Consider the following 21426-nt stretch of genomic DNA (forward strand, 5'->3'; position numbering starts at 1 on the left):
AAAATGGATGTACGGATGGATTCAGTTCAGCATGCACTTTAACTGTATTTCTTGAGTAAAACATCATGAAGCTATGTGAGAGAGAGAAAGAGAGAGGGAGGGCGTGGCATGGTGGACAACTGTTTTGGACGTCGGCCCCACAGTGCAGAGGTGCAGGGTTCTATTCCAGCTCCACCCTTCCTGTATGGAGTTTTCACACAGGAAGCCGAGTGGAGTTAAAAGTCCAGTGAAAAAAAAACATTCAAAAAGTGTTATGAGTGAGGAAAGACCTTTTGTTTTCACGTCCCACAAAAAGCTACTTTGCTCAAAACTGAACTGTGAAAAAGTAAAACGTTGTGTTGTCCACCTTTTAGCAAAGAGCATGGAGGAGCTGAAAAGAATTTTACTGTTGATACTTGGCTGTGCTGTCCAGGTAACCCGTACACACACATATGCGTGCATGCATGCGCGTGCGCACACACACACACACACACACACACACGCCCAGACAACCAGTCTCTCCCAAGAAGAGTATTTGTGTCTGTTTAGTTTTTCATGTCTGAGCAAAGCTGATTGCTCATACTGCTAATACGATACACAGTGAGACTATCACTGTGGGATTAAATACTTTGCTGCGCTGAAGTCTCATGAAAATGTTGATCAAATAACATTTTTTTTTTTTTTACTTTTACTCTTAGCAACATCCTAATGCAGAAGTTAGACCGTCGCCTTGACTCTGCGCCCACTTAAACGCTAAACTTCTCATTCTCCGCAGTTGTTTTGTTATTCCCTTTATTACCGTCCTTCCAAACTTCACTCCCTGTCCCTCTATTTTTTTCCCCGATATCTCGTCTCCTTCCTACCTGGTCTATTCTGACTGTTTTTAGGAAAAAGGAAGGTTGCGCGGAGGCGGTGAACAGGAAGACAGGAAAGGGTTTCTTGGGCCATGTACAAATGCTGACATGATGAAATGCTCTTAGCAACAGCTAAATAAACAGCCACAAATTTTACATGTACAATATATTTCCCGTAGTTTCCGTTTTCGATAGCGGAATATAAAAACAACTTGCAAAAATGTATATTTCTAACGATTGAAGTGTGTGTTCATCATTAGTGTGAGCGTAAGGAGGAGATGATCGAAAGGATCAAACTGCTGGACATTGAGACCCAAGCTGCCATCGTCTCTCACATCCAGGAGGTCAGTAAAGAACAGTATATATGTTCAACGATGAACATGATGACTATCCTGGACTTTAGGTTGTAGACCATTACGTGCACTTGGTTATTTGATTGATGAATTGTATCCTATTATTTTGGTTTTCCTTATTGAGCTAATTCGGAATGGTGAAATATCAGAAAAAAGATCTCAGTGCAGTTCGGTGCAGTGTCACACTGCTGACTACAACAGTCGTATAACAAGTGAAAAGTAAAAGTGTGTATCTGTCTGTATTTGCAGGTGACCCACAACCAGCAGAATGTACTTGACCTTTCATGGCTAGAGGAAGGAGCAGGGCTAGCACAGGAAGAGCTTGAACCATTGTCACGCAGCATGGCTATGTCTCTACAGCAACTGATAGCACAGAGAGACAAGGCCAGTGAGGTAACAATAACAGCCACAAAAAAAAAAAGAATTATGAATAAAACACATTGAACAATTTCTATTGCAGACATCTCATGAAATAGTTGTCCTATGAACTTGACTTCGAAGCTGAAGCACATTCGATCAGGTGTGACGGTGGTCATCTGATGCAAACCGAGACTCGAACCCACACGACCACCGTCCCCCGACTTAAGAGTCAAGTGCCCTAACTAGCAGGCCAAAAGCATGGGCTGCTAATGCACTGGTTAGCACTATTTTTAAAGCTTTTTCACTGTCACCTTAAAGGTTTGATCACAATTGAGTGTCAGACATGCAGGAAATATTCCGAACGTATGAAAACACATATACATTTATTGAGAAATGAACATTTTGCTACATTACCGTATTTTCTGCATTATAAGGCACCTCGGATTTTAAAGCGCACCTTGAATGAATGGCCTATTTTCAAACTGTTTTCATATACCGTGTAGGGCGCATTGCATTATAAAGCGCATACAATAGTGGCTGCGGTTTCGCTAGGCATCCACGAGATGGTGCTACGCTAAAGGGAGTACAATACAATACAGCTTTATTTATATAGAGCACTGTTTTTCACACCCTGTGCCGCGGCACACTGGTGTGCCGCCAGACATTGCTAGGTGTGCCGCAGGAAAATATCCAATTTGTATGCCTGTGCGGTCTATTGCCCAGAAAGTAATCGTGTCGTACCCTCCCATACCGCTAGGGAGCAGCAACAGCTAGCCAATTGCCTTGTGTTTCGACCACTAGAGACAAGCGAATCTGTGCTGCACAAATGCAGGACGACAGTGAAACAATAAATATGAAAGATTATCAAATATTTTTTTCTTTGTGTTCATTTGATTCCAATTCAAGCCGTTATGGCGTCTTTCTTGAATGTTAAAAACGGTTATAGTAACAATGTAACATGTTAATTGTTAAAATAAGTGGGGGTTTTTCACATTTTCAGCTAGTGGTGTGCCGCGAGATTTTTTTCAATGAAAGACGTGTGCCTTGGCTCAAAACAGTTTGAAAAACACTGTTATAAAGCCTTCACAACCGCTGCAGATGTCACAATGAGAACTGGTCACAAACATGGACATGAAACATAAATACAAATGGCATGAAAAAACGAATAATGAAGGACAAAATTATGAAGACAATTGCCCTCGAGCGTTCACATCCACAAGGGGCTAGTTAAGTCAGTAGTTAACTATGCTTGTGGTATCATCGTCATTTCATAATGGCTGCGCAGATACTAACGAAGTCGTTGTATGTTGAAGTGTGGGTTGGCGAATGCACATGTCAATTGGTGTCGGGCAGAACCCTTTTAGGTTACAATTGGTTCCTGCTAATAATCACCACTAGATGGCATAGTAACACAAACAAGGAAACAACTCAACGGGGATTATAAAGAGACTGTAACACCAAATAGAAGGTGCATCGGATTATAGGGCGTACTGTAAGCTTTAGAGAAAATTGAATGCATTTTTGAATGACGCAATTGAATTTAGGTGTGCATCATAGTGCGCAAAATACGGAATGTATATTTTTATTTATATAGATGATATATTGAGAATTGATGTCACCCCTTTTAGGTCATTGTGGATCTTACCCAGGAGAGGGACTACTTATCCAGCCTGCATCCCCAAGAAAGATCAATAGGTAACCCAGGGCAAGTGAATACTTCAGGAGGTGTGATAGTGAATAACAAAGGATCAGCCTTGGCTGTGGCCAGCCTTACCAAAGAAGAGAAGCAGCATATATCTGTCGAGCTCGCGGACACGAAGGCCAAGCTTCGCAGATATAGACAAGAGTTGTGAGTCGACTGAGGCTTTTAAGCTCACCATGCAGTAGGCACAAGATAATTGTAAAATTCTGTGTGCAGGGAAGAGAAGACTGAGCAGTTGATGGATTCCAAACATGAGGTGGAGCATCTAGATCAGGAGCTTCAGCGACTTAAACAAGAGGTTAGCTTCACGTGCGTTAATCCCTGCACTGTGTGCTTCATCATCATCAAATACGGTAATTTGCGTGTGTATGATGTTGCATTCATGTCAGGAATATGTCATGTTCATTGGGATAAGATGGCCTCCTAGAACTCATCATTTTTAACACAGTTAACAACCCAAATTGAACACAAAATGATTTCCACGTTTAGTCTCACCAAAACTGTCTCCCAGGTGTATATTGTGCATAGAAACTATTTGACGGTGATACCTAGCCTTGCTCAGATTCGATAATATGACACCTGAGAATTACAACCTTTACGTCATCTGACTAGTTGGCTCAAACGAATGGCTCAAAGTGACAAGGAGAAAGAAAAAAAAAATTACGCCTCGCAAGATAATTGTCCACGGAAGCCACAGAGAAAGCATGTATGTATTCATGTTTCTGTGTGTGGTTCAGAATCAGTCACTGTCTTGTGAGGCTCGCTCTGTACGACTGTATCGGGATGAGGTTGACTCTTTGAGGGAGAAAGCGGCCCGGGTGGACCGACTCGATACCGAGTTGACTCGGTGTAAAGAGAAGCTCAATGACGTTCACTTCTACAAGAACAGAGTGGAGGTAAACACATCTTCTATGGTACTCACATTTATGAATCAATTTTGACGATTCATTCTTTATTGTTATATCTACTGTATGTAGCGTTGTAATTTCATATTTTGTATCACCGAAAAACTATGGATTCTTCATCTCAAGACCCAGAGCTCATATGTAGCAAGAGGGACTCACACGCCATCTATACTTAATATGTGTGGATTTTAGGAGCTTCGTGAAGACAACCTGACTCTTATGGAGACTAAAGTTTTGCTGGAGGAGCAACTATCAGTCTCCAGGGGGCGCTGTGAGAAAGTTCACGCTATGGAGAAGGACAACCTGCTACTACGAGCTAAAATACGTGACTTGGAAATGGTATGGTGTCATTATGTCACATACAACTTGCTTGTCTTAATACACTGTTAAGGACAAATAAAAGTGGAATGTTACAATTGTGCATCGTACACAGTTGCTCACTGTGTAGCACAGTTATCCATTTGGAGACAAAAACGTATTTAATTTGGTAACAAGCAACCTAATGCGGCGGTACGGTGCGCGACTGGTTATCACGTCTGCCTCACAGTGCAGAGGGTTCAGGGTTTGATTCCAGTTCCCGGCCTTCCTGTGTGGAGTTCTCCCTGTGCCTGCCTGGGTTTTCTCCATGTAAAAACATGCACCCGAGGTTAATTGAACACACTAAAGTGTCCCTTGGTGTGATTGTGAGCGCGAATGGTTGTTTGTATATGTGTGCCCTTCGATTCGCTGGCAAGCATTTCAGGGTGTCCCCCGCCAACTGCCCAAAGACACCTGGGATAGGCTCCATCCATCCAACCAGAAAATGGAAGGATGGATGGATAGAAGGCAAAAACTAAATATGTAAGTTGGCAAAATGTTTTATAAAGTGATATTTATATGCATGCGCAGTACACTGACCTGCAACAAAATGCTGATGAATTGCATAATCTGCTGAGAATTTCGGAGCCACGTTCAGCTCATGCTCTTTTGGGAATGTATAAGTGGTCATGCAAATTGGTATTCTCGTATGTTGAATTTGCTCCAAGACACAAATGTTTGTCTGTGGTCTTTGCAGGAGAGGGACAATGAGCGCCGTCGGCTCGAGGAGCTGTTGGAGGAGAACATGCTTCTGGAGATTGGACAGAAACAGAGTATGAACGAATCAGCTCATCTGGGATGGGAACTGGAACAGCTAACCAAAAACCAAGACAATTCTATCTCGGAAAGTAAGATAGCGGTACCTACACATTTTCCATTACTGTTTTCCACCGAACCTGACTTCTCAATTTTCGGTGTGCTGCAGCCCGGAAATCGTTTGTCCATGAGCTCAACGAGTGTGTCTCCAGTCGAGTTTTGAAACTGGAGAAAGAGAACAGGGAGCTGCAAACCTCGATTGAAAGACTAAAAGAGGAGAATCACCAGCTGCAAGAGAAGCAACTCCATACCCAAGAGCTGGACAGGGATAACCAGGGTCTCAGTACCAAGGTAGAATAAAAAAAAAAAGTTTTTAAAATGTAAGCCATTTAAGCCGTCCGTAGAAAGAAATACAGTCAAGCCTGGACAGTGGAACCCTGTGGAGCCCTCAAGTTTGCATGTGCAAAAACAGGCTTGTGGATGCTTCTCTGCTAAGCAGGCGCACCCAGAATTGGATGTAAAACTTAAAAACCTTGTTAAAAAGTAGCCTACCTTATATGAAATGAGAACCACTAAAGAGTACTGCAGAATAGGGGGATTGAAAGGGAGCAAAGCAGATCATCTGAAGCCCTTGTCTTGTCTCCCTCTGTTTTAATTTTGATTCTGGATTTTGTTTGTCTAATTATATAATGGGTTGTCTGTAAGCTTTTTTTTTTTTTTCATTTAGCTTTTACATGACTAAATTTGGGTCTCTCTCAGTTGGAGCGTCTCCAGGGCTTGCTGGACCAGGAGAAACTGACCAATCAAGACATGGAGTCACTTGGGGAGGAATTGTTGAAGGAGAAGCAAAATCTGGAAAGAGAAATGCACGCTCTAAGAGCAGACAAAGACCGACAGGTAAATTCCAGCAACACCGTCAGAAGCTCAGTTGTACACCAGAGAAGTTCAGTCCGTCATGATGTGATGAAAAGCCAAGACAGATCAAGCTTCAGTAAACACAAAGTACAACAGAAAGAGATCTTGTGCCTTGCTTAAGACCTTCCTGCTCTATTTCTCCCGTTTAACAAGATTTCAGAATTGGAGAGTGAGAAGCAGCATCTTTTTGATGCTATGGTGTCGCTTCGGGAGCGGGCGCAGTCTCACAGTGAAACAAGGGTCCGCGAGGTGGAAGCAGAGAATCGCCACCTACACCAAGGCATTACTGATACCAGTGCCCGGTTAGCAAGTCTGGAAACTCAACTCATGCTTTCCAAAGAAGAGGCAGAGAGGCTGAGGGAGAGGGCAGAAAGATGCAGTGAAGTCGAGAGGGAGATGGCCAAGACTGAGAGAAACAGGGATGCTCTTAACAGAGAGGTAAGCCATTACCTTTATCGATGATATGATTCCTGAAGGGGGGCAAAAACAAAGTGATCGACTTGGACGTTTGGGTCTCCAGGTGACATCTCTGCGTGCTTGCAGCGAGAGGTCAGAGTTTCTTGAGAAGCAGGTGTCCTCCCTGGAGCAGGACGTGCACAGACTGAAACGGGAAGCCGAGGAGGCTCGACAAGGGCTTCAGCGACTGGAGAGACAGGAAGCAGAAAATAGCCTCCTGACAAAGGAAAACTTGGACCTCCGCTGCTCTGTGGAAAATCTGCGCTCCTCAGCCTCTCTCCTCACAAAACAACAGGAGGACTACAAGGAGGTGCAGAAAGAGTTGCAAGAACTGCAGAGGAGATCGGAGGAGGTTGGAGTGGAGTTACACGGCGAGAGGAAGAGAGCAGAGAGGCTGGAAGTCAATGTTGCCACACTAAATCAAGAGAAGCATCGCTTAGAGGGTGAGATGGAGAAGTTGAAAGAGGAGCGGGAACAAATGGAGAGGGAGGAGCGGGAAGCATTGCGTAGGCAGGAAGAGCTGAGAAAGGAAATAGAAGATCTGAGTCAGGAGCAGAGGAGGAGAGAGGAAGGGGACAAGGAGAGACGGAAGATGCTGGTGGACCTGGAACAGTCTGAGAAGGGAAGGAAGCACCTGGAAAAAGAGAGTTGGAGGAACAGAATGCTCCTGGAAGGTAAGGAGGCAGAGCTGGAAGAGAAGGCTCGTCAGTTGGCTCTGGCGGAGAAGGACGGCGTAGATATGAGAAAGGAAGTGAATTTGCTTAAGGAGGTGGCGCTCAAGGGCAAAGAGTTGGAGAGGGAGAACAAGGAGCTGCACAAACAGGCCACCATTGACAAGAGAACGTTGGTTACACTTCGAGAGGTAAGAGTGACATCGTTGGTTTTTTTTTGGGGGGGTAGATATCGAGGACTTTATGTGGTGTGAGCTACTCACATTATATAAGAATAAGAATAAGAAAACCTTTCTTAGTCTCGCAATAGAGAAATTCCCAATTCACAGCAGCAAAGTTATGAAAGGAAGAATTAGATCAACAAAATACAAATACAAAATACTGCACAGTAGAACGGCACATGCGGGTGTACATAGGTTTGTAATTAACTGCAGTAAGCGTAACAAAGAGCGTTGCGTGTAGGAGTTGGTGTCCGAGAAATTGAGAGTCCAGCAGCACAGCGTCGAGTTGGAAAGACTCAATGAAGAACTGGAGAAGGTCGGACTCAACCGAGAAAGACTACTACAGCAGGAGCACATGCTGGAAGATAGGTAGCTTGAAATCACACCACATACAGTCACTTTGTTGGAGTACCGAGAAGCCTTGCTGTAAAAATGTTGACGTTGACTCGTGCTTGTGTGCGTCAGCAAGTACAAGCTGCTTGAATCCCGACTGGAGGAAACGGTTCAACAGGCAATGAAGATTAAAGAGGGCAAAATCTCCAATCTGGAGAAGAAACTCGAAGAGAGCAACACACGCAACGCCACACTACAGAATGAGCTAGCTACTGTGAGTGAAAATAAAAACACAGCCGAGCATTCGCTTGATGCCAGTAGTTTCGAATTATTGGGCAAGTGAATCGTATTTCAGCTGTTGTTTTGCCAAATATGTTTAGAAACTTAACGTGAAGGTGGTGAAGTACACACCGGGAAAGACTGCACTTAGTAGTTAACTTCCAGTTATTAGCACCTGTTCTGACGTCCGGTATTTAAACACCCAAGAAAAGGAGTACCTTGCCTTTCCTAAACTGTAACACATGGAGAAAATGCGGTGTCAAGAGACTCCCCTATTATTTATTTCGCCATTTCTTGATGAAGCTGTAGCTTCAATTTCTAAGAAAGTCTTCTCCAATTCAGTTGTTTGCACATGAAGTAAATTTGCATGGTGTAATGTATTGCCAATAAGCAGCAAAGAAGCAACAGCAATTGCATGTAGATGTCAGGCTCGCTATCGCCCCTGTGCTGTACACTTCCTGTATGTTTTCAATTCAGAATTAAATCTGTCGACGCAGAAACACATATAAGCATGCACAACTAAATTCGGAATGAGTAAGAGACATCTGTGTAAAAATAGAGAGAGACCCACGGGAATTTGTTTTATTTTCATTTTGATTCAGGCACTTGAGAAAGTGTCTACCTTCCGTGAGCAACGGGAGAGAGAAGAAAACCACAACCCCCCTGAGTTCTCAGGAGGAGACGGGCGGGGCGGCTCAGCAACTGCTGAGCTTCTCCGTATCAAAGATCATCTCATTGAGATCGAGAAGAATGTAAGTTTCGGTGGGGGGTTGCAGACAATTGAGTGTGTGCGGGTGTGTCACTGGTTTGTCTAATTGATACAATGTCATTGATGCTTGTTAACATTCACCCCATTGCTCAGAAATGAAATTTAGTTTGATTTTCAAATATATGAATTCATGTCAGGGCGGCCCGGTAGTCCAGTGGTTAGCACGTCGACTTCACAGTGCAGAGGTACCGGGTTCAATTCCAGCTCCGGCCTCCCTGTGTGGAGTTTGCATGTTCTCCCCGGGCCTGCGTGGGTTTTCTCCGGGTACTCCGGTTTCCTCCCACATTCCAAAAACATGCATAGCAGGCTGATTGGATGCTCTAAATTGTCCCTAGGTGTGAGTGTGGGCGTGGATGGTTGTTCGTCTCTGTGTGCCCTGCGATTGGCTGGCAACCGATTCAGGGTGTCCCCCACCTACTGCCCGAAGACAGCTGGGATAGGCTCCAGCACCCCCGCGACCCTAGTGAGGATTAAGCGGTTCGGAAAATGGATGGATGGATGAATTCATGTCATCCAGTTTCCTATAAATACATCACTGTTTTGTAATTCAGTCAGGGTCACCATATGCATATTTTCTGAGTAGTTCTTGCCTCTTGTCATTATTAACAGTGTCCGTATTTTCCCTAGAATGCCTCACTGCAGACTCAGAGCAGTTTGTTGAAGGATCAGCTTAAACAACTTGAGAACCAAAACAGTTCACTCAACAACCAAATGGCGACACTGCAGCGACACACCACAGTGCTGCAGGAGCAGAATTCAGCTCTGCATACTCAGACAGCACAACTTCAGGTACACAGATCATTCTGAAACACCTCAGGCAATCATTTTGTTCACAATCATGTTTTCGGCATGTTGTTTTACTTTGTTTCATACCAGAGGAACTCTCTCCTTCCCTCTCCCTCTCTATTTTTTTCCTGTCTGTATGAATTAAACTGTTGTATGTTGCATTTATGAAATCAATGAACTGCTACAGAGGATGCTGCATGTTTTTCGTACATGCACCGAAAATATTTTGAACTCTGGAAAAAAAAGACATTTGGTTGAATCTTTTAAATAAAACACTCAATTTTTGAGTCAGATTAAAGAGTAAAGCCAAATTTAAATTATCCACCTGCCACAAACCAAAAAGGCCATCTGCTTCTGTTTGGTCATCATTTCATTGCGTGTGCTGTGTGCAGCCAACTTCACATCACAATGTAAGCATATGTATATAATTGAATAATAATAGTCATTTAAATTTTATTTTTTTTTACCTGGTTGATGTGATTTATGCTCCTGAACCTCGGCGTACAGTGTGGGCACATCAAGGCAGTAGGGTTTTCCCGCACAATTGTAAGCTCTCATCTGTGATGTGTGAATGATGTTTGTTTTTAATGTAGCCAATGTGGCACGTAATATTATTCTTTTTCTTCAGATACAGTTTTTTTCTTGGGTTGCTTGCAGGGGTTTGAATAGCTCCGAAAATCTTGGTCCCAGGTGAAGGCAGCTTTGCCGCATATTTTGGGAGAGAAAAAAAAGTTTTGTTTTAATGTTACAAGAGCACCATAGTCTTCAAATTGAGTCACTAAAATGAAAACAAATTTAAAGTGAAATACTAACTATTGATTTTCCAAAGTCACAGCGAGCCCGAGCAGAAGGATGAAAGGAGCCGCGTGTGGCTTTGGAGCCTCAGGTTGCAGACCCCTGGTATAATGGATGTTACTGTCTCCTAGGTGGAAAACTCCACACTGTCGTCCCAGAGTGCATCTCTCATGGCTCAGAATGCCGTGTTGCAAGGCCAAGTCACCGCCTTGGAGAATGAGGTCGAGTCATGGCAAAGACAGCGCGAGGAGGCCTGGCGAGGCAGAGAAAGCGTTCTCAATGACCACGAGCGCTTGCTGAATGTACATGAGAGGCAAGCACATGAGTACGAGGAGTTGATCAGTCAACACACGGCTCTGAAAGTCAAGCAGAGGACACTAGAAGGCGAACACAGAACAATGCACAGCAAGTAAGTTTGTCACATACAAATACAAGGTCGAACACAAGCACTTTCCCCCCAGTTTTGAATTGTCAGTTGAACATCAAAATTGTGACTCAGCAATTGAATTAAATGATGTCATAAAAACCTTTTATTACGTTTGAATTGCTCTATGTCACACGTCATGTCGCGCACAAGTAGAGCGGCCAATGCACATTTGTGTAACACACAAGTCCAGCATTGGACTTTGTCGTTAGCATAGCAAATGTCATTTTTAACACGATGCAGCAGAATGCAGCATTCTGTTTGGGCAGTTTTCCGCAATGTAAATTTGAAATTATGTCCTGTTTTTTTTTTTTTTTTGCTGCTGTAGATTGCGAATTTCTCCATTGTGAGACAAATAAAGGTTTTCTTATCTTATTTTCAAAAGAAAAATTTTAAACCTGATTCGTTGATCAATGAGAAAAAAAAATCAACAGATGAATCCATTGTTGAAGTACCAATCATTAGTTGCAGCTCTATAATGCAACTATATTCATGATTGATGGCAGCATTTATTTTTTTTCCTCTGAAAACGAATTGACTTCTGTGTAATTTCTCTCTGCCTCTTTGCAGGTATCGCGCTTTGTTACAGCAAAAAGAGAAATGGGAGGAATTAGAAGGGCGGGGTCAGAAGGAGAGAGAGGCATTAAACCAAGAGCACCAGAAGAATCGGCTACTGCAGCAAGAGAACCTTCAACTTAAAAATGAAGTGGACAGGTACAAGATGGCAGACACTGACAGGTTTATGACATACATGCAGAGCTCCAGATTATGATTTTTTTTTTTTTTTTAGTTCCTTGAAATCAATGTCGGTACCACATCAGGTTACATTTGAACACGCAATACTTGTGATTGTGATTTGGGGCATGAGAATCTTGATTGTTGTGGACAGCTCAGTGAGGAGGTGTTGGCCAACAAAGAGATGACACTGGGGAATACATTTTTTTTGTTGAGTTAGGTCTGACAGCCATTTTTAACAAATGTTTGGGTGTGGAATCCAAAACTGATCTCAGTTTTTCCTTTATGATACCAAGCTATTGAAATGTAAGATCCCCGTTTTCTTTAAAAAAAAAATTATGAAATTCATGTGTTATAAAACACTAAAATGGAATTGTTACAAGCTTTGAAAATGTTATGGCCGTAGCCACAAGGTTAAGAGAACAAACTGCTATGCTCGTCTTCTGTTTGCTGATATTGATAGTACTGACCTATTGTGACTGCACAGTTTTATTTTCCCCAAATCATTCCCTAGTGTTATTCAGTTCTCATGGCGTTTATTGTCTCCAATTTTCAAAAATCTATGAAATAAGGTAGTATTGCAGCTTCAGAGGAAACATATTTATTGGCTCGTGTCATGTACAATCTTTAGGATGTCACATAGCGAATCCCAGCAATCTGCGCAGTGCAATGCGCTCCAGCAGCAGATGAATGAACTCAAGACCTCATTTAGCACTGCTCAGCTGGAAGTGAATCGATGGATGTCCCGGTATGATACGCTCATGGAGCAACACCAGGGCTTGGACCTCACTATGACCAAGCTAGACAACCACTGTGAGGTAAACCTTTTCCCAGATGTAAAAAAGTAATATTTTTCATGTACCATATTTTCTCCACTATAAGGCACTTCGGATTATAAGGTGCACCTTCAATGAATGGCCTATTTCAAAACTCTTTTCATATATAGGGCACACTGCATCGAATCGAAGCTACAATAGTGGCTGTGGTGGCATTATGCATCCACTAGATGGAGCTACGCTAAAGGGAATACAATACTATAAAGCTTTATCATCAAGCAAAGCCACGCAGAACTGTTCACAAACATGGACATGAAACATATAAATGAAAATGGCATCACGAAACAATAAATTTATGATGACAATTGATTTGACAAAAAAAGCACACAAACCTCATGGGCTCACATTCACAAGGGTCTAAATATCCTTTGAAGTCTTGCTTGTCTCCTTCCTTTGTCAGTAGTTAACTCTGCTTTTGGTATTATTTTCGTTTCATAATGGCTGCGCAGAGCTCACAAAGTAGATTTCGGTGTGTGTTGACGAATGCACATGTCAATTTGTGTTGGGCAGAACACCACTAGATGGCATCGGAACCCTAACAGGGAAACAACTCAATGGGAAATATAAAGAGACGTGTACATAAAGCGCACCGGATTATAAAGCGCACTGTTGGCTTTTAAGAAATTGTAATGCTTTTAGGTGCGCCTTATTGTGTGGAAAATACAGTACCGGTAATTAGGTGATACGCTTGTGTCAACTCTGGAATGCATTTGGTTTGAACCAGCTATTAAGTCGCCTGAAAGGGAACCTAGAAGAAGAAAATCATCACCTGCTGAGCCAGATCAACCTTTTGAGTCAGCAAAACCACACTCTGCTGGAAAGAAGCATGGAGAGCAAAGAGCTTTATCATCAGGAGCAGAAGCTGTACATGTAACTATTCGCACACCAACATACTGTATTTACTCGATGTAGGAGGGAACATAAGAAACTGTACCGTACTGTCTCTGTACTGTGTTGTATGCAGTGTTGGCACTACCCTTTGCAATTGCAATTCATTCTGTAGAACTCGAGCCTCTTTTACACGCCACTTTTTCACTGACCCTTTTCCGCTGGCGCGATTGGTGCCATTAGGTACTAGCAGGCCGTCTAAGGATGCTGAGTAGATGCCTAATGGGTGATGGAAACCACTGTTGATCAAGCAGCTTTGTCATTCCAACAGGCTTTGTAACGAATAACCCTAATGGAAATTATACAAACATGCTAACGTAAGTTGACCTTGTTGAGTGGAAGCTGCAGTATTAGGCCTTTTCACGCTGCACTTGGCACATCACAATAAGCCATTCACGAACCCATTGATTATTTATGCATCGCCACACCCTGCCGGGAGATTGTGGCGGAGTGATTACAGATTGACAGCAAAAACAGCAGAGACAAGCAAAATATGACAAAGAGCGGAATCAATAATTAATGCGGGTGGTATCGTAGTTTTCCTGACGAGTAGAACGCAAGGTAATTGTCCTTCTGTAACGTGGTAAAAAAGGCAGATCTCCATGACGTTGGACCATGTTGGTTGAAAGTGTTAGAAATGTATGATTTCAGCATTTTTAACTATAAAAATATTAGTTTATGAAAGTTTTACTTACCGGTATACATCAAAACCAGCAGAAGAAGTCACTTGGGCTACTTCCCACTTGGTCACTTAGCAACCAGTGGCAAATATGGGCAAGCTGGTGCGATGCCGCTGTCGTCCCGCTGCCATTCTGCGGCCTAACCTGCAGCGGACGTTGTGAAAACCAAATGCAATTTGTCAGTGCCTTGATACTCCACAGTCTCCACTTTGCTGCAGCACTCCCTGGTTGACTTGAGTCTCCTTTGTTTACCACAATTATTGCGAAAAAAACAATTACTAATCAAAATAAGGAGTAGATCTGAACTGTTGCGAAGTGGAAAAGGGGCAATTTTGACTTTGATAACACATACCTGTCAACTTGTATGTTTTCCCCGTATTTTAGAGTTTTTTTTTTTATCATTTCAAATCATGTACGGCGTATTACAACTTTTATTTAAAAAAAAAAAAAAAAAAAACAATTGTGAACCGATCTCACAAAGACCATTTTGCCTCAAATCCAGATCGTCTCACCTGCTGGTAGCCAACGACAATGCCGTCGTCGATCGCTACTATTGTTACGGCAAAGCAGCAAGAGTAATCCTCAATTGCATCTTTTTTTTCAGCGCTGCGTACGGTCGGATTGATAAAGCATGATGTGCGCATGCGCGGTAAACCGTTGTACGGGTTTTTGTTGCTTTGTAAGGGGAATCGTAATCATTTATAAGGGCAGCTATTAGCCGAGGTTGACAGGTATGATAACAAAGCATGAAGAACAGTTTCTCTGGACTTTTTGCAAAAAAATGTCTGTTTCTTTCCTTCTTTGACTTTGTTAGTGATAAACTGAACGCTCTTCGTCGTCAGAAAGAGAAATTGGAAGAGAAGATCATGGACCAGTACAAGTTCTATGACCCTACACCCAAAAAGTAAGTACAGAGGTGCAGGGTTCGATTCCGGCTCCGGCCTTCCTGTGTTGAGTTTGCACAAAGGAACCCGAGTGGACCTTCTACTTTTAACCCATGAGATGTCCTTTGTTGTGTTGACAGTGTGATTTGGGTCATTGTCCTGATGTATGATGAAGCTTCTCCCGATTAGTTTAAGTGCATTTTTCTGTAAAATGCCAGCCCAAATGGCTTTTTAGGCTTCAGAACACATTCTGATGCAACCACCATTCCGAACTTCAATGTGATATTCATTTTTCGATCAGAAACCCAAATGTCTTCAGTGCACAACAAAAGCAAAGGAAGTGACCTGTTAGTCCAATACCTTTGGAGGGGACTGAACAGGATGTGGGTTGTATGTACTGTGTATATACTGTATAGCAGGGGTGCCCATTACGTCGATCCTGATCTACCGGTAGATCTAAGACAGGTCCCAGGTAGATCCGAGGAGTGTCGAGGAGAAAAAAAACAAACAACCATTTGTGTGTCTTTGTATATGTTAGTTATATATTTGTTTGTGTTAATGAACACTGCACCATAATCATCCTTTCAGTCTCATTTTCACAAAAAAATATATTTAAAAAATAAAATAAAGCAGGTAAATCTTGAATTTACGGTGGCGCGTGATTATGTTACCGGAAGTTGTTAGCGCTCAGCGGTCTGCAATTGCAGCTTGTGTTCAGAGCTGTTGCGCTCTATCTTTTATCGTCATTATTCTCATTCAGAGTTTGCTTCGTGTACAATTCACCGAGGGCACGGGCAAAGAATAGGAACCTAGGAGGGCCCAGGGAAGCACTTTAAAACTCTCACATACACACATATATATATATATATATATATATTTAATATGTGGGGGTCGTCTTATATTCGGGGTCTAGACATTATACCCATTCACGACGCTAGATGGCGCCAGATACCATTGAAGCGAATGCTGAACTTGACTCCCCAGGCCAAAGCGAACCCCTGTCACGAAGAATAAAAATAAAAATAGTGGTAGCACGAAGAAGAAAAATAAAAAATAGCGGCAGCTGAGGAGAAGTTATGATGTAATTTACATTTCAAAAACCAGAAGCCATTCATTTACCAATGTGATTGCACTTTAGTTTACATATTTAAATGTTCAGATATTAAGATTTGAATGAGGCAAAATAACATGCTTTGTCTCTCAAATATATTGTTATAATCATTAGTTTCAGATGTACTGTAATTATTTTCTGTATAAAAATTTATTTGGTGTTCAAAAAGTCTTTTTTCAAACTTGAGTCTTGAAAAAGAGGGGGTCGTCTTATAATCAGGGCCGTCTTATATTCAGGCCAATACGGTATATATAATTTTTGGTGGGCGGGGATATACTATGTGCAAATATGTATCTGGGTATATTTGAACTACCTGAAGGCAGCATAAGAGATGTCTCAGTAATATCTCTCTTTCTTTCTCTCTCTCTCTAAAATAAACAACAAGGTGTAAAGTAGGATATGAAATGTCAATCCAAAATATTTTGACAATGATTTGTTGTGTTTGAAATGTTTCCAGCGTGTGCCTTGTAATTAACTGGGAACCAGTTCAGGTTATACCTTCCAAAGTCAGCTGGGAGAAGTTCCAGATGCTCCCGTGGTTGGAGAAAATGTATAGCTGGAAGGTTGTGATTAAAAGTATTCTGTGCGTTGTCAGGAGGAGTCATTGGTCTGGCGCCAAGGCTTTCGTCAAACTCATGAAACCGAGGAAGGAGAGGAGCAGGGAGCGAGGTGGAGATCGAGACAAGGAAGGGACCCAAGAGAGAGAATGGACAAAGAGTGCACCTGACATCCCACTACCTGCCCCCCCTCCGTTACTCCCCCCAGAAACCCCACCCCCTGGCCCTCAGAGAACAGGAAATGACTCCTGGGACAATGGCCACACTCACAGTAAACATAATAACCTCAGCAACAGCCCAAGCCTGGGCCTCCAGAGTCCAACATTGACGCCCAACAGCCGAGGTAGATAAACACACACACACACGTGCACACACTGCTCTCTTTTTTAGGCATGTATATTTTCAACGCGTGATTTATTTCAGGATTTTGAGATTAAATGTACAATTCAGAAGCACAAGAGTGTGTGAGGTATTCCATATTGATACCGTATGTCAGGGGTGCCCAACATTTTTTGACCGAAGATCCACTTTTCAGTGAGCCAACCAACACGCAATTGTCCCATTCCCGCATACACACGCACACGCGTCCCATGATGGGCAACAGCTATATCGGTCGCTAACATGAACGAAAAAGAAAATAAACAAGATTGTTCATGAGAATGCTGCAGTAAAAAAAAGAATGTTTCGAGGCCTAATTTAAATGAACTGACAGTGTGAGCAGAGGAGTTTGTTCCACAGGTGAGGAGCATCATACCTAAAATGCTGCTTCACTTTTTTGGGTTCTGGTTCTGGGAACACACAAGACACCTGTGCCAGATGACCTGAGGGGTCTGGCTGATTCGTAGAGTAGTAGTACATCTTGCATGTATTTTGGTCCAAGAACATTAAGTTTCAGATTTATAGATCAACAGCATGGTGGCCTGGTGTGGACTGGTTAGCGCGTTGGCCTCACGGTGCAAAGGTGTAGGGTTCGATTCCGGTTCCGACCTCCCTGGGTGGAGTTTGTAAGTTCTCCCTATGTCTGAATGTTTTTTTTTCCGGATATTCCGGTTTCCTCCCACATTCTAAAAACATGCGTGGCATGTTAATGGAACACTCTAAGGTTGGTTGTTTGTCTCTGTGTGTCCTGCGATTGGCTAGCAACCGGTTCAGGGTGTCTCCCGCCTACTGCCCGAAGACAGCTGGGATAGGCTCCAGCACGCCCTGTGACCCTTGTGAGGATAATTGGATCAGGAAATGGATGGATGGATGTTGTTCTGTGTCTGGCTGAGACAGAGAACCCTGAGCTATGTTTTTGTTAAAAGGTGGATTTAGAAATTGCGGTTGTTAAATGGTGGTTGTTAAAATTCACATCAAAGTCAATCATTTTGAAAAGGCATTTTGATAAGAGATAATACCGTTAATGCAAATTGGAATCAAGCGCACCCGACCAATGTGTGTTTGTTTTTTGTAAAACAGAATAATAGTACAAAATTGATGACCAGGGCAATCATAGACAAGAAAACTGAACAGTAGTTTAACTTACATGTCCGAAAGAAGTACAATTCATTTAATATTGCCCCATCTCCATAAAATATTTACAGTTATTTATCGACCTCATCTTTTTGAATTGGTCTTTTGTTATTTACCTGTATATACGCCAAAATACAGTACAAGTCACTGGTAGGGTTGTGGTCCACTCGCCTGACTTGTGTATGGGCAGCGTGGGATCGGTTTCCACTCAGCGACGGCATGAATGTGGGTGTGTATAGTTGTTTGTCTTTACATGTGTCCTGCGATTGACTGGCGACCAGTTCAGGGCGTAGTCCACCTTCCACCTGAAGTCAGCTGGCATAGGCTCCAGCACCGACCTATGACCCCGTTCAGGATCAGCGGTGTTGTAAATGAATGGATGGATATACTGTACATACACATGCATATATATTCACATCCATACTGTATTTACATATATACATGTACACACTAATACAGAAATACATGCACAAACATACATATATCAAAATATTTTTTTCGATACATCTCAGAATTGTGCTGACCAAATATGTACAAATATTACGACACTAAAGAAGAAAGAAGAATCATTTAAAAATATTTCCTGGTGGAAGATTGATTTATTTTTGGCTCTGAATATGTTTTTTGTTGTTTGCGGTGCTATGATTTCTTTTAGCTGTAGTAACTTTAATTATGATGAAAAGAATACAAGAAAGTCATGTTTGAACTTGATTCATGTAACTCGTTTTTCGTGGATTAGGAAGAATGGAGGTACTGAAAACCCCCAACTGGTTTTTCAAATTACATCCTGAAACACATTCAGGGAGGGCAGATGAAGATAACTTCACGCTTGCTGCAAGCAACACAGCAGTATTATTGTAGTATTTATGTATTTATTTATTTTAACTGCGAGAAATGACAATTACATTTTGATTCATTGCTGAGGCCTAGAACAGAGGGGCAGCCTTGCCAAGTCTGTTTCTATCGTGTACATCCGTAATCTGTCCATCGTATTCTTTTACTTTTTTTTTTTTTTACACTTGTTTGTTCACTTACAAGTGCCGCATTTAGCAGGTGTTTTTCTTATGCATGACACCATGATGAATCTCTCAGTGGCCTCTGCATGATTTAATTGAAAGCCGACTATTTTTGTTACATGTTTTTACTGAATAAAATGTATTTTACATGGTCTAGGATTTTAAATTTTTTTTTTAAATGCTCTGGTTTTAATCACTGCTTGTGTGGCGGTGTAGCGCCTGTGCAAAGTTGAAAAAAGCTGTCACAACCATGATGAACGGCGCCGGAGGTAGGGCCTTGCGATTAGGCCAGGCCAGAAAAGTGAGCCTCCAGATAGAGTAAAACGATAAAATAAAAGCATTGTTTTCATTCTCACTGTCATTAATGCAAATGATCCCTGCATGTGGTGCATGCAGTGGACAAACGCAACTACCCCCGTGCTGAACATGAACAATTTATGTGCTTGTTGTACTTTTACACTTGATAGGTGGGCTGGCATTTCAGAGACCCAGTTGTTTGGATACAAGCAATTCAAACTCAAATTTCCGTAACACACCACCTTTAAACATGACTGCTTTCTTGTGTCAGTCTCATAAGTTTAACCCCTTAACGCGGCTCCTCATGAAGTTTTAACATTCATCACAAATTCTATATATTTTTTTCCCATGTACTCACTATTGTTTTATCATTTTTTCTTGTCTTGTCTCCATCTCTCTCTCCCTCTTTCTCCATTTTTCTACCCCTCAGCTCCTCCTGTCCCAAAACGCTTCTGTTTTTTCCGCAGTAAAAGCCAAGATAAACTTCTTCCGTCCCCTTCCCCCACCTCCGACCCTTCCTCACGGCCCTCCCTCTCTCTCAGCAGACGACTCCGATTCTGGTCGTCCACTGACATCACAGCAGACGTCATCACTAGCCAGTCCGTCTCTGCCAATGGAGTGTTCTAATACCCTCATCTTCCTCTTCATCTTTTTAAACCATAATCATCATCATCATCATCATCGGTCATCACTGACTTTCAGCGTTTCCCACGAAGACTTACAGCATGCATACATATTTCATGAACACCGACTGGCATGGGGTGTTCCTCGAGAATACAAATGATCACATAAAACATCCACAAAAGAGTTGCCTGTTGCAGATATGGGCAGCCAGTAATACTAGTAAGTTTTTGTGTGTGTGTGTGTCACTGTTTCCACAGCACAGCAAGCTTGCCCGCACGCTCCCGTCCTTAAAATTGATTTCTATGTGTATGAATATTATTTATTTGCATTTTCGTAGACCCGCAGTGTGTTCCCTTTTCAGAGTGCGCTCTGAAATGAGGAGCAACGGTTGCTAATAAGACTTCTCATCCGAGTCACATTGGATCAGGCCACTGTTTATAAATGCGGTTGCTTCACAATGCCTTGCTGCAGTCGTTTGTCTTGAATGCAATCAGCCCAAGAAATGTTACCGCAGCAACCAGCACCTGCTAACTTATTACCTGTCAGCTCTTTGCTAAACTGGTCTTGTCTGTTAGCTGTGAACAGACACCAACATGTGAGCCAGTGGCTTTAGCCTCAGATAACCTCGAAGTTGGCCGCTGGCTTCAAGAACTGTGTGGAAAAACATATCTATTCTTCTCCATTTTATTTATGTTGTTGAAGTCATGGTGTCACAAATATCATCACTGTCTGTATCTGCGGCGGTGTTCATCAGGGCAGATTGGTGGCATGTCAAAGGGGGGGAGGATAGACTGGTTATCAGCACCGATATTCTGCTTTTTTTTTTTTTTTTCTTTCTGACGGCCGGTACGAGATCAATTTAAAACTATTAATTTATTTAAAATTTCAGTTCACTTTCCAAGAGATTCTGGTAACCATGGGAACTCTCTGCACCTTTTGGTTTTAACAATAATGCATCGGTTTTCGGCGGAGCTTTTGTCTTAAAAAAAAAAAAAAAGATACATTAAGTGAATTTTTCAGTTCTTTTGAAAATTGGGAAAACTTGATTTGTTGCAAAAATGTGTTGGGCTAGCTGTCTATTGTCTAAGATTAAAAGGGGAAATTGTTTTGCAAATCGGAAAAGTTGTTCACTAAACACATGCTTAACAACCTTTCAACAAAGTTACGTTTTGCCGGCTTTGTCTTTTTTTCCTAAATTCCCAAAATGTCCGTGTTAGATTAATTGGAGATGGCATTGTTGGTCACTTTTGAAGTGGGTGGGGGGGGGGGGGGGGGGGGATGCACGTTTGAAGTACAAGTAAATGTGCCATTTGTTGGCAAGCTTCTTTTTGCAGTTGTCGTTAGGTATTATTCTTTCTTCTTAGCATCTGC

General features: G+C 42.3%; 1 protein-coding gene across 2 annotated transcripts in view; it reads left to right on the forward strand.

Annotated features, from left to right (window-relative positions):
• The window catches only part of ccdc88c (coiled-coil and HOOK domain protein 88C), a 46432-nt gene that overhangs the window by 14137 nt on the left and 10869 nt on the right, over window positions 1–21426 (forward strand). The window contains exons 5-27 of one of the 2 annotated variants that reach the window (XM_086127280.1): window positions 354–412; window positions 1094–1177; window positions 1436–1579; window positions 3175–3395; window positions 3465–3546; window positions 3986–4144; window positions 4346–4492; window positions 5208–5358; window positions 5436–5617; window positions 6026–6163; window positions 6335–6619; window positions 6702–7499; window positions 7771–7898; window positions 7995–8136; window positions 8744–8893; window positions 9538–9699; window positions 10623–10900; window positions 11486–11629; window positions 12282–12468; window positions 13211–13356; window positions 14869–14958; window positions 16645–16949; window positions 19862–20211. In XM_086127280.1, the coding sequence (XP_085983406.1) occupies window positions 354–412; window positions 1094–1177; window positions 1436–1579; window positions 3175–3395; window positions 3465–3546; window positions 3986–4144; window positions 4346–4492; window positions 5208–5358; window positions 5436–5617; window positions 6026–6163; window positions 6335–6619; window positions 6702–7499; window positions 7771–7898; window positions 7995–8136; window positions 8744–8893; window positions 9538–9699; window positions 10623–10900; window positions 11486–11629; window positions 12282–12468; window positions 13211–13356; window positions 14869–14958; window positions 16645–16949; window positions 19862–20058 (4379 nt within the window). In that variant the 3' untranslated portion in view covers window positions 20059–20211. Of the gene's footprint in view, window positions 1–353; window positions 413–1093; window positions 1178–1435; window positions 1580–3174; window positions 3396–3464; window positions 3547–3985; window positions 4145–4345; window positions 4493–5207; window positions 5359–5435; window positions 5618–6025; window positions 6164–6334; window positions 6620–6701; window positions 7500–7770; window positions 7899–7994; window positions 8137–8743; window positions 8894–9537; window positions 9700–10622; window positions 10901–11485; window positions 11630–12281; window positions 12469–13210; window positions 13357–14868; window positions 14959–16644; window positions 16950–19861; window positions 20212–21426 lie in introns of those variants that run through there. The other variant, XM_086127278.1, reaches the window with a different exon arrangement.

The sequence above is a fragment of the Hippocampus guttulatus genome, chromosome 13, assembly GCF_054856545.1.
Source record: "Hippocampus guttulatus isolate MCC_2025c chromosome 13, RoL_Hgut_1.0, whole genome shotgun sequence".
Classification (NCBI taxonomy): domain Eukaryota; kingdom Metazoa; phylum Chordata; class Actinopteri; order Syngnathiformes; family Syngnathidae; genus Hippocampus; species Hippocampus guttulatus.